At 27.3% G+C, this 13,083-nt stretch overlaps 2 protein-coding genes and 1 long non-coding RNA gene across 3 annotated transcripts in view; 1 reads left to right on the forward strand and 2 right to left on the reverse strand.

Moving 5' to 3' along the window:
* Nucleotides 1–1,669: 1,669 nt before the first annotated feature.
* On the reverse strand, nucleotides 1,670–2,554 carry LOC111032626. The gene is made up of 3 exons (XR_002604326.1): nucleotides 2,518–2,554; nucleotides 2,200–2,305; nucleotides 1,670–2,124 (listed from the first exon to the last, which is right to left on the reverse strand). It is a non-coding gene; the product is annotated as an uncharacterized LOC111032626 (long non-coding RNA).
* Nucleotides 2,555–7,130: 4,576 nt separating this feature from the next.
* On the forward strand, nucleotides 7,131–12,800 carry LOC111032623. The gene is made up of 7 exons (XM_022313021.1): nucleotides 7,131–7,590; nucleotides 7,669–7,795; nucleotides 7,868–8,017; nucleotides 8,873–9,097; nucleotides 10,633–10,900; nucleotides 11,996–12,143; nucleotides 12,216–12,800. The coding sequence occupies exons 1-7, from the start codon at nucleotides 7,532–7,534 to the stop codon at nucleotides 12,253–12,255; spliced, it is 1,017 nt and encodes a 338-aa protein (XP_022168713.1). The 5' UTR covers nucleotides 7,131–7,531; the 3' UTR covers nucleotides 12,256–12,800.
* LOC111032627 (DC-STAMP domain-containing protein 1) overlaps nucleotides 12,769–13,083 on the reverse strand; it is a 32,705-nt gene continuing 32,390 nt past the window's right edge. Inside the window, exon 12 of the mRNA XM_022313023.1 lies at nucleotides 12,769–13,059. Within this exon, the coding sequence (XP_022168715.1) occupies nucleotides 12,769–13,059 (291 nt within the window). The remainder of the gene's footprint in view (nucleotides 13,060–13,083) is intronic.

Genomic DNA, 13,083 nt, shown 5'->3' on the forward strand with positions numbered 1-13,083 from the left:
GCAGATCGCGCCGTGCCCCAGAAACCTTCAAAATCGTTTCTCTCTTTAACTCTACCACTTCTACCACAGTAGTCGGTACTATAGCGCCATTCATTCGGAAATATTTCTCGAAGTAATGCAATTTTGCGATTCTACTGACACCACACCGCGTTCTACTGGATGGCGCCTCATGAATTGTTAGCAACGATAATATCGGTTTTTCGCCATAGTTTTGTTTGTATAAAAATGAAATGAATCTAATGATTAATCTTTATTAAATACGCAAATTTCCTAGACCGGCCAGAAATTACCATGAAAATTAAACTACTGTTAAATTATGCACACACGGAAAGAGAATGATTAATATTTAATAATTACGAAATTCAACCCTAATGCCACTTTAGTGACTTGTTAGTTGTTGGTCTGAAACAAGTGCAATAAAAGCACTTTGTGTGACAGAGGCCGGTCATGGCCACCAGAGTACGCCAGTGCACCAGCCCGAATGCAGGATAAGTCAGTGGCAACGGCGGTGCATTAGTGGATTTTTACAAATATTTTTCACTTGGGTGCAGTGGCATAGCCAACTCAAGTTTACCACGTGATAGCCACTCCTGCCACCAGCTTAAAATTGTCATCGACCTACGTTTACGACCCGCTGCGACTATAATAATATTAAATATACTATGTACAGTATTTACCTACATGCCATGATATTATGGGAGCGTGTAGAATTCGTGTTTTACGTATTATATTAATTTATTATAGAGGCAGCATGAGCAAGCGTGAATCTTTTGGTCGAGGAGATATAGGAAAATAATAAATCAGCATTAATGACAATATTATTGATACTCATATAATGACATATTATAGAGGTAGTCAATATCACACCAAAAATAAAGAAACCGTAAATTAAAAACTGATCACGATAACGAGTTTGAGTGGTCGATAACACGACATAGATAACTGAGTTAAGAGGATTTTCCAAGTAATAAAATACAACAAAAATATGAACAGTGAGAGATATTTCATTGCGTAAAGATCTCCCTCAGATTTCCAACACCCCCTGTTTAGAAAAATTTGACATCGTCTTGTATTTATTTTTATACATTTTCTCACTGTATTGAATGTTTACAAAATTAACCCTCCAGGTGCCAGTTACTGCGCCCTATGTATTTTATGAATTATAAATACCCATACTACAACAAAACAAATATTTTGACAAATATAATATATATATTATTAGTTATTAATTCAAATTTGTAAAATAATGTTTAATTTAAATTTCAAATATAATTAAATCAAATTATTTGTGCTTATTCTAAGTGGGTAGATTGGTTTAATATTAGAATTGCGGGAAAAAAGCCCTGAAAAAAATTTAACGGGAAAAGGCCCCCCCCCCCCCCCCCAAAAAAAAACACACTACGACATGACTGCTGAAATATTCATTTTTGATATTCAAAACAAACTTTATATAGTTTCAGTGGTTTAACTAGGATTTTTTCAAGAGGGCTGTTTATTATAAATATTTAACAATATAAACATACAAATTAAAACTTTGATTTTTATTATTATGAACATATTTATACATTATGTCTAGTACGAATGTACGATCAATAGATATTTATAATAATTTATAATAAATTATAAAATTAAATTAATATTCTTTTAAAGTTTAATTCATGTAATCATATAATAATTTGATTTGATACTGCTCAAAGGGGAGGGGGGGTGTCATAAACCAAACACCCACTGCATGATTATTAGATACTGGTATTACTATATATTTAAATAGGAAAAACAAATTTGACATGATTAACAATTACTTGATACTACAATAACTGTCGAGCTATCATTGTATTTTAAAAACGAATAAAAAGAAAAACAATTCCTTTCTACATTTCAAAGAGCAATAGCAATCAATACATATAATTTAGAAAGTTTATATTGTAGAAATTATTAAATATAAATCTGTTCAATACTTTAATGCGCAATACTTATATTTGGCTACATCTAGTGAAATTAATTTCTAATGATAACTAAATAAGCTTTAATATAATTAAATAATTATAAACGCAATTAATAGTATGTTAATATCAAAAAGTGCCATTCCTAAATTTGTCTTCGGTTCTTGCTTTCATTCTGCCGCTATATCAATATTATAATAAATCTATGAAATAATATTTCTAATTGAAAAATATTTTTTAATAAATAATATTTTACGTTTAAGTTCCATTGTCAGAACACCACCAACCACTTATTTAATTTTGGTTGCATTGCGAAACAGCTGCAGTCACTTAGTAAAAATTTGTTTCTGCACAGGATTGGACTGAAACAGAGTCATCATTATTATTGTTATTATAGTTATTAATTTTCCTCCCCCAGTTTTTAATCATGTTTTAGTTTAAATTATCAATTACTAGGGTCTGCGCTGCTAATATAACTCTATAATCCCCCCCCCCCCAGAAAAAATGGCTAAAAAAATAAAATTGCTGAATAAAAATTATGAGTATAAAATCCCGAGAATAAAATATTACTTACACAGTATTTTGAAATGAAAGTGATTAAATAAATGTGTTTAAAACTTTGATTAAATTCAACTTAATTGAAAATGTCCACCAACAGCTGAAAACAAATCAAAATATTTTGAAAATTGTTTCAAGTATATGAATTGACGAATTAAACGTATGGTGTAAATTTTAAGTGCCTACTACAGTTATTCGTTTTTGAATTACAACAAAATAAGAAAATCGTTACATGAGAAATCGAAGACACTTCTAATCTACAAACCTCAGCTTAGACAACTTTTAGTTTAGAGAATTATAATAATAATAATAATAATAACCATGGTCGTACATTCATTAATATCTAATGGCTAGTTAAAAAAATTATTATTATTACGCGTGTGACATTGACACCCATTCTACTGTGAACCGAGTTAATAATAAGACTATACATTTTAATACTGAGCTTTGTATTTCATAAATTGTATTCGATTGATATTAATGTCAAAATTAAAAACAAGTGTGAAAAAAAATTAAATTATAAATCCATTATGACTGACGTACAACTGTACAAGTGTATTGTGTACAACGCATTAATCCGATTATCAGTGTCTGCAATATTCATAATAATATAATATATTATTATAATTATACTATAATTTAAAGTACTGACAATCACAAGTCGTATAATAAGTGTATATACGCGTCATTCGACAACAATGGGTTTCTGAGGGTTCATTGACTAGTATGCTCGGCGTCGTGTATCAATCAATGGATTTTTCTACGAGTAGGAGACGGAAGGTTATAATATGTGTGTGTTGCGTGTGATGATATTGTTATTTGTTATTCTTATTATTATACACTGAGAAGGTATTTAGGTATTATATTACCATTTATCAATTATGAAGAAAACAACTACTCTCCGATAAAGAATTTTGAATAGTGGAGTAAACTATGTTTTAGGTTTTCGGTTAAAGTCTATACAGGTTAGTTTACTATATATAGTGTGATAACTATAAACGAGGGCAGCCATGATAGGTATTTTATCCGCAGGTTGAAATTTGGCTTCAATTTTATCAATTTACACAGCTCGAAGACATTTATAGTGAGCAATATGTAAATAATGTTTATTACAATTATAATATAGGTTAGCCTTGGCAAAAAAAATAATATTATAAGGTGCCTCATCATGAAACTTGACATAATATAATATATTGTATCAACCGAGACCGTTGTTAGAGATCAACGTACGCCCATAGTATCTACCTATATATATAATAGTATCTACAAATCATTTTTATAAAACAACAATACCAATTACGAATTTTTTTTTCGAACTACGACTTAATTTAATCGAAGAATAATACTACTGCGATGCAAGAATATCCTACACAGCTACTCAGCATGACCAAAATGCAGATTATATACACATACATGGTAGCCCGTAGCCCGTAGGTATTTACATAATACAGAGAATTTGGTTATCCACTTTATAGTTATACCAATAAGTATACATGACGATTGATAATAATGGTAAAATATGTTAAAATAAATTGATTACTTAATAACATTATTGTATAGAAAATGTAGTATTTTAATACAATTAATTTAAACATTAAACAGATATTTTACTTGTTAAGTTAAAATCTTAGTATAATTGTTTACCTAACGTGATCTTTTGATCACACATTCTTATCATCTTCAAAATATTTCGGCTCTTTTTGTATTATTTATAGATGTTTGAAATTATTAAGTTTTTTTCTTTTACTTAGGTATGTATCAGTTTTCGATGTAAAAAACTTTGGAAGTATAATACTAAGTTCCTCATAAGTTGTTCTTTCGGAAAATAATCAATATTAAAAATACCTACATGATTACATTTTATTTATAGACATTTCCATTTACAACTTGATAAAATTGAATTTTTCAACAAAAATTAGATGAAATTTGGTTTTTTGTTATTTGGTCGGAATTCCAAATAAAAATATTTATAGGGATTTGAAACTTTTTATGAGGAGAATGTGTTGTCTCCGCGGTATTACAAACATACATTGCAAATTGTACGTTCACAATAATAATTATACTTAATTCAGTAATTTTAATAATAACAGAGTAAAATGGATTATTGTTAATATGAAATTTGCTATGTTATATATTCAGGATAAAACAAAAGAAAAAATTATGGAAAAAGAGAATTACATATTACTCAAACTAGTTTTTGACAAATCGATATTGTATTTTTGGTATAATTTATTATTAAATATTTTTCTTCAAATTTCTACCAAATATTATTAATGACCATTTTCAGAGCAAATTAACATTTTCAAAATATTTTGACCCTTTTTGAGACAATCATAAACATTTGAAATTTGAAATTCATTTTTTTTTTTTTTAAATTCATAGTATTATATTATTATAATATTATAATATATTGAACTATAAAAATTGATGTTGGTATACTCGTCACGTTCATAGCTATGAGATCTGGATTTTAATGTATAAAACAAAATAAAATATACGAAAAAGGTCTTGAAGTTGAGATATTACCCCTCCCAGAGGGCTACCCCTTCTCAATATTTTAATTGTTATGACCTATTATAGAAAATGTTATAATTTTAACAACTCAGACTAATGAACTTTTATTTTTATTTTATTTTTGATCACTATTTTTGTGATACCTTTTAGACATCATGGTACCACTGGTATACTCTTGTAAGTAGTAATCGCAGCAGGTAATGAAAAATAATATTTATAAATTATTATTATTTATCATTTTACTTTTTATTAATGATTTTATAAAATTAAATTCGAACATCAAAGTACGTCGTATAAAATTTCACTTAGGTACATAATTAAAATGAAACTTTCCAGAAGGAAGGGATCCGTAAAAAAGCAGATAGTTTCGATTTAAAAAAATTGTTTAGAAAAAAACAATTTTTATTTTTTGGGCTATCCTATATTTTAACCAGAATTAAGTATTTAAAAATATTATTTTGGAGAGGATATCTGGTTTTTCAAAAGGAAAATAAACCCAGGCAGTTCCAAGTAGGTTATAACTTATATTTTTTATGCAGGCTGTTGAATTTGTCTCGTTCTTGCACAAATATATTCATCATTTTTTTTTTATCAAATATTATCTAAACCGGATTTGTGATGAAAATGGAATTGTCTTAATATTTTTGCACTTTCAGTTTTTTCCACTACGTCTAACATTCGGAATAATAAATCAAATACAATTTATTTCAAATAAATCAATATATTAATTATGTCGTTGTATAAACCGTGATCTATACAAATCAATTAATTGATAATATAAATATTTGTAGTTTGTACTTTTAATATTTTATACATTAAAGTTTACTAACTAAAATTCTATTTAACGACTTATTCGTCTATTGATGGTTAATAACTCTTAACATGAAATTATGAGAATCGTAAATCGTCTCAGATGTCAGATGTTAGATTATATTATAAATATATATGATACATCATTATTTTCTTTTATAGAACTATTTCAACTTATGTGATACGGTTTTCTTATGGTTTGTCGCATTACAAATTGAACCATACAAATTAGTCAACAAAATAGGAAGTAGCAAAATCTGCAATATTTCATCCAAATGTAGATGAGTCTGAATGTGGGAAACATAATTTATTAAATATATAACAAGAAATTATTATTGAATGCATTTCAAATAAACATAATATCTATGACTCTATACCTATCAAACGTGTGTAACATGCGTTTATTTTAGAAGAAGACAATATACACAGTTGAACTGCATTACATACTTGAGTACTATACACCTACACGCGTCCATTATTAATTTTGTTTGTTAAAAATTATTATGCGATAAGGGAAAGAACGACTTTTGCTGAAAATTACGATAAATCGTATATTCAGTTGCCTATTGTATAACGCCTGGTGATCTCGAGTTTAGTGTCGAAAATGATAAATCACCTAAAATGTCATGTAATAAAATATTAATTAACCGTCTCTTATTTATTGTAAATTGTTATATTTATAAGCTATGATTACTCTTTGTAAATGAATAATCACGAAGTAAAAAATATTCTAGTATTTATACTTATATGAGTTAAGTACCTAGTATTTTATGTTTTTTATCTTTAACAGTATGTTTGCATGTTTGTAGGTACAATTTTATGCTGAAAAATTATAAGTCATGTTCTTTAATTATATGCAATCTCATTTATTTTAAAAAAGTAGATAATTTTTTAGTAATTCAATAAGTATTAAAATCTGAGAAATTTTACTGAATTACTATTATAGTGATTTTGTTTTTAATGTGCAGATTTCTATTGTTCTGCGGATAAATGGGGGGGAAATGGGCGAATAGATTAGATATTGGTTCTCATAACGTAAATCTCTCTATAAAGTTATATTTTAAATTATATTTAATACATTGACCATGTAAGTAACTCACTAGTTTCTATGAAAAAATGTTCCAATAAATTAATGCTTGTTTGAAATAATAATTTTTCCAGTAACCACTTTTTCTACATTGATTTAACACTTTAGTTCCACTGGCCACTTGTTCCAAAAAAGCATGGAACATAAAATATGTTTTCCAAAACAACGCAATAGAAATTTTAATTGTCCCTTTACGATCCCATAATACAATTTTTATATCGGGTATTTTATTATTTATTTATTTATCTAAACTATTTATATACACACATTAATATTTAATATCTTGAATTAGAAGTTGATACCTCAGATACCTACTCATTAATCATTATAGACCATAATATACGAGATTATATGCACTGAATAACACTCAGTGTCTATCACATTATTATATGTTTTCGTTTACTGTACAATTGTGGTGATAACAAATCAATTTTTGACAGAACTACGACTAGAGTACAGAAGACTAGGAGAGTTAAGACTAATTAGACTAACAATTTTGTTCCTATTATGTATTAATTAGTACATACAAAATAGCTAATTACTTGTTGTTCCTTTAATAATTTAAATTTTTCCGTTTGTATATGTACAAACAGTTACAACAGCTATTAACCATAACAAAATGGATTTTGAAAGCAATTTTCTGAAGAAATATGGAATTTTGAAATGGGATGAGTTTACGTAAGTATACATTGGTGTATTCTTTGCAATCATAGTACATCATTGTGTGTCTAACCTAACCTTTTTTGTTTTGTTAAGCGTGCTGAACAATGACCGTCTGTCAGTCAATGAAAAAATCACTAACAAGGTGATCACCGAGTCCGAGTTGCTACAACAGTTTAAAGTGGAGTTGAGTTTGCTTAATTCTTGTAAAATAAAAATCAAAGTAATTTTTATTTTTACAACCTTAAACAATGTTTTGAATATTGTGTACAATGTTAACATTTGTATTTAATAGGACGAGTTGGAAAAAACTCATGATGTTATCGACACTGGAATACTCACCCTTTTGTGCAAGCGTATTATTGACTTGTTTGACCATATGCATGTATTGTTTTCCATTAAAAAAGAGCTGTTATCTGATTATATCAACGTTTGTCAAGATAATGTATGTGAAAATTTCAAATATTTTTAATTTTTATAATTTTTAACTTGTTCTATTATTCTAATTGTGAGTTTCTATAATTGGTTTATTAAACTAGAATGGCTAATATAAAAAATTTTAATCGAGGTATCTAGTTATTTACTTTAAATAATTAACTATTGCATAAGAAAATAGTGAATATTTTTAAAAATTATTTTATGTGTAAATTAATACATACAGCTGAATACTATACCTAAACCTATATTGTTACGTAAACCTAACCTAACCTATATTGTTACATTAAGTGATAATTTGCGTAAAATGCTAGTATGCATACTGATTAAGATAGTGTCCTGATAAAAAAATTATTAAAAATTATAACATAATACCATAAAATAGAAAAATTTTGTACCAGTGTATGAAATTTATCACGATGCTAAGATTTACATTTACATTTACCACACGATGCAAATAAATGGAATTACTCTTTATTACCTAATTATTTGAAGTGGCTTTTATTACTGTTTCAGTATTAATTGATATTATAATAGAAAGTTTTTAAGTATTTTAATTTCAAATATTCTACTTGTTGTGGTATTTTACATAGATATGTATTAAAAATCATTTTGGTTTTGGTACATTTTAAACACATCAATTAATTTACTAAGTGCTGTATTACTATGATACTCATAAAAGATTGTTTCTTTAAATTCTGTTAAAATATTTCAATAAGTACATTATTTTCTAATGAAAATAAAAGAATCCATTATTTATTTAACATTGAACAAGTTTCACAAAGTGTTTTTTTAATTATTAAATAGGTGTGTATAGTAATAATAATAATAACCAATAAGTTGTATCTGTTAATTATTTTTTTAGGCACTCTATATAAATGCAGAGCAGTTAGATATTTTGTTAGACGCTGTTTTGTGTTTTGGAGATGATCAACATATTTGGATACAACTATTAAAGCTTCATTTGAAATTAAACAACTTAGATAAGCTGATGAATGTTTTTCAAGAAGGTGTTCGTTCATTGAAGGAGAATTCACTACCTTTATGGAAGATGATAATTAGATATTTGGGAGATAAGCGTCCAGATATGGTAATGATATATTCATAATATAATATAAGTTATAACTGATTGTGGTTCACCTCCTGATATTTAATTATTTTATAATTTATTTTTTAAACACAATATCTACTTAATGTTTAAATTATATAAATGTATTTAAAATTTTCTCCTTGGGTTTTATTATGTTGTAAAACAATTTTCTACTTATTATTATTATTTGTTTAATTGTTATCTAATGAACAATACACTTATGCCAGGTTTCATGAAAAATACATTAATTTAATGGTTAAATACAATTTAATGGACCAATCATAGGCCACTAAATCAAGCTTAAGGGACTTATCATATTATTGATTCCTTAAATGTTAAATGTTAAGCGATTTTTCATGCGACCCAGGCTCTAGTCCAGGGGTCGGGAACCTTTTCGTAGGAAAGAGCCATTCTTTTAAAAAAATACAAAACTATGATATCCAGGGAGCCGCACAGGTTTGAACAACTTTTTTTTAGTAGGCAATAAAATAAAAACATAATACATAATACGTCTTAAATTTAGAAAATATAGAAAAACTTTTTTTCATTAATTCATTATTATTATTATTATTATTATTGTTTATACAAATATAATATTATTTAATTAAACACAATAAAACACAAAACAACGTATCTATTTAATATTAGTGGGATTTTTGACACTGAATTTCTCCAGACAGCTTATTCAATTCTGGAAAGTAGTCTGTAGTTTTCAACTTCAAACAAGCATCAAGGCTGATATCATTCAGTTGATTTCTTAATTTATTCTTAATAAAGTTCATGTTTGAAAATGTTTGCTCACAAATGTAAGTAGATCCAAAAATGGTCAAAATTCCGAAAGCGACCATTTTTAATTGGCTGAAACTTTCGGGAAGACTATTCCATACGTCAAATATAACTTGCTCTTCTTTTTGACATTTAGCGAGTTCCGTCCATTTATGGTTCGCAGCTAAAAATCCTTTTTCCCTTTCCAGATTTTCAATATCCGTTTTCAAATTCTCAAATTTTGTAGACCAAAGATCTTTGGTTTTTAGTTCTATTAATTGCAATGAAAATAGTCTTTTGTCGACAGATGGAAACAATGGAAAATTAATTTGTCCAGTATCCGCTATGAGTGGTGATGTCAAGAACTTCAACGTAGATTTATATTTTCGAAAATCTTCAAAACGTCTACTAAACGAATTTTTCATGGATTGAATGGCCAATTTAAAATACTCCAAATCAATAATACAACCTGAGCTTTCCGTGTACTCTTTCAAAGATTCAAAATGATCAAGATTTCCGCTCTCAATATCTTCTGAAAAAAGCTTTTATTGATAATTATCCAAAGAGCTGCAGGTTGCATTAACAAGAGCCGCATGCGGCTCCGGAGCCGCAGGTTCCCGACCCCTGCTCTAGTCAGATAGTAAAAATATCATTCCATAGATACTTTAATTTGAAGTGAAATATATGATAAATTCATACATAAATTAATAACATTATAAAATATAAAAGCAATATTATGTGTAATTATTATATCAGTTCATATTTTATAGGTTAGAACATTACTTGAAGAAGGATCAAATATATCATACGAAAATATTTCTATGGAAATCAGACCTAAATATTTAAAATGGTGTATAGAGTTTGAGGACATAGATGTTACTCGAAAAATATTCAACGAGCTAAAAGTCTTAAAGCCACCATGTTGTAAATTGTATTTAACAATGATAGCTATTGAATCTGAGGAATCAGATTTTGAATTAGATACTGCAAGAAAATTGTATGATGAAGCATGCACTTTGTTTGGCAAAGATAACATTGGTAAGGACTAAAAACCCTTTCCTCTATTAAATTAATCAAATTGTATACTTTAGGGTTCCTCAAAAAAAAATAAAAATACAAAATTACAAATCATACAAGTAGTCCAACCAAAAATCACGATTCATAACTAGAGTTAGGATGTGTTTGACCTTAATAACTTGCCCTTATAACTCAAATATGATTATGTAATTAATGAAAAAACTGAATTATTCATTTATTCATTCAAAATAAACTATACATTTTTAATCGATTATTTTTAAAAACTACACGTTTCATGTTTGCTAGTTACGCCACAAGGTAATAGCGGCTTCTAGTGGGGCTATATCAGGCATGCTCCTCCCAGACCGTAAGTTATCTAGACAAAACTACACTATTCAGAAAAAAATGATAAAATAAGCATTATATTATTATAACTATTACGATTAATAGCAAATTTCATATTTTTGAAAGCCCTTGGTATTTGACATAGGAATAATATTATGTCCATAGAAAAATTTATTGTGTAGCACGAAGCAGCTAACCTACCTGTAGGTATTGATCTAATATAAAAATATTATTTGAAGTTTAAATTTTGAGAAAAATTATCCATAAACAAAAACAATTTGATTAGATAAAAAGTGTGTTTAAAGTAAAAAATGGAAAACAATTGAAAATAAAATGTAGTTTAGCTGCTTCTATGTCATACCCAAAATTTTTATAATTTGTTCAGCAGTGTGTACAACTAAATGAAAAATACATGTTAACACATTCCTTAAGTAACTAAAATTATAGCCCAACAAACTTACTCCCATTTCAGAAGCCTTCTTCAAAATCATAGCAACTCTCAGATTATAAAGAAATTATAGAAATCTCTAGAACTATAATGTGTCAACGGCCCTAGGTCTTTATTTTTAAATTAATTTAAAACATATCATAGCCTCTTATTAATCTTATTCCAAACTACAGTCATTAAATGGTTTTTCCTAAATGACAAAAAGCCCTGTAATGAATATAATATTCTTTATGCTTATTGCCCTACACATGTATAAATTGTATAATTTTCTACATTAAAAAACAACCTTGAAGTTTATTTTCATTATAATATTATATTTTTAGGATTGTGGATTGATTATGTACGTTTTGAACAAACTAAAGGCTCAATGGTATTAAAAAGAAGGATTTGTAATAAAGCAGTATTTACTTTGGAATACAATTTAAAGGATATTTTTGTAGATGAATATTATAGTCTTGAACGTGAATATAGGTTTGTATTATAAATATTACATATTATTTTACAACTATTGAACTATTATTCTTGTTGAATTTTATATTTTAGGAAAAAATTATGTGCTGGACTTATAATCATTGAGGATTGAAATATATACACAGATATATTATGTATATATATATAAAAGAAAATTGCAAATTTATTCAGAGATGTTTTATTCTCCATGTTATATTTATTTTTGTAAAAATTAATACTGTAAGTGGATCATTTAATAATTCGTATAGAATTTAGTTTCTTTGGTTTGTGTGCAGTAGTTTATTGCAAAAAGCAAGTAGTGTAATACAGTGAAACTTTTTTTAATGATTTACTTTTAAAAATCTCTAAATATATAAACTATCATCTCTGTAAAGCTGTAATTTCTCCTGATTCCTCTGGGGTTATAGTAGAGAAATCTCACTGTAGCATATAAACAATAGTAAATTTATCTATAGAAAGTTCACGATATCGATTTCTATTAACAAGTATTACGTTAAATATAATTTAATAGTTGTAACTTATTTTAACACTTGATTTTTTTTTTTTTTATTAGCATAGTTGTCATTTTTACAATATTAAAATTAAAAATATGTTTTTAATGAACTGTAATGTTAAATTTATATTTCTAATAATCAGTGTCCACATAACCCTCGGCAGTAGTATCTATATCTAAATTGTATTTGTTATCTTCTTTGTTGAATGTGTCTGAACAGGCATAACAGATACCAACATCTTTCCAACACTGTTCGCAGTGTATGTAAACGCAACCAATGGTGTTGCAACCATACTGTTTGCCGGCAATCGTTTCTGGTTCTCCACAAATCAGACATTTTCGACGACCACACTGAAACCACACCAGCCATCCGAACAATGCCGGGAACTTAAGTCTCAGCATCAAAAAAATGTCAAGATCTTCCTAAATAATAAGAAGTAATGGAAA

The sequence above is a fragment of the Myzus persicae genome, unplaced genomic scaffold (assembly GCF_001856785.1).
Source record: "Myzus persicae strain clone G006 unplaced genomic scaffold, MPER_G0061.0, whole genome shotgun sequence".
NCBI lineage: Eukaryota > Metazoa > Arthropoda > Insecta > Hemiptera > Aphididae > Myzus > Myzus persicae.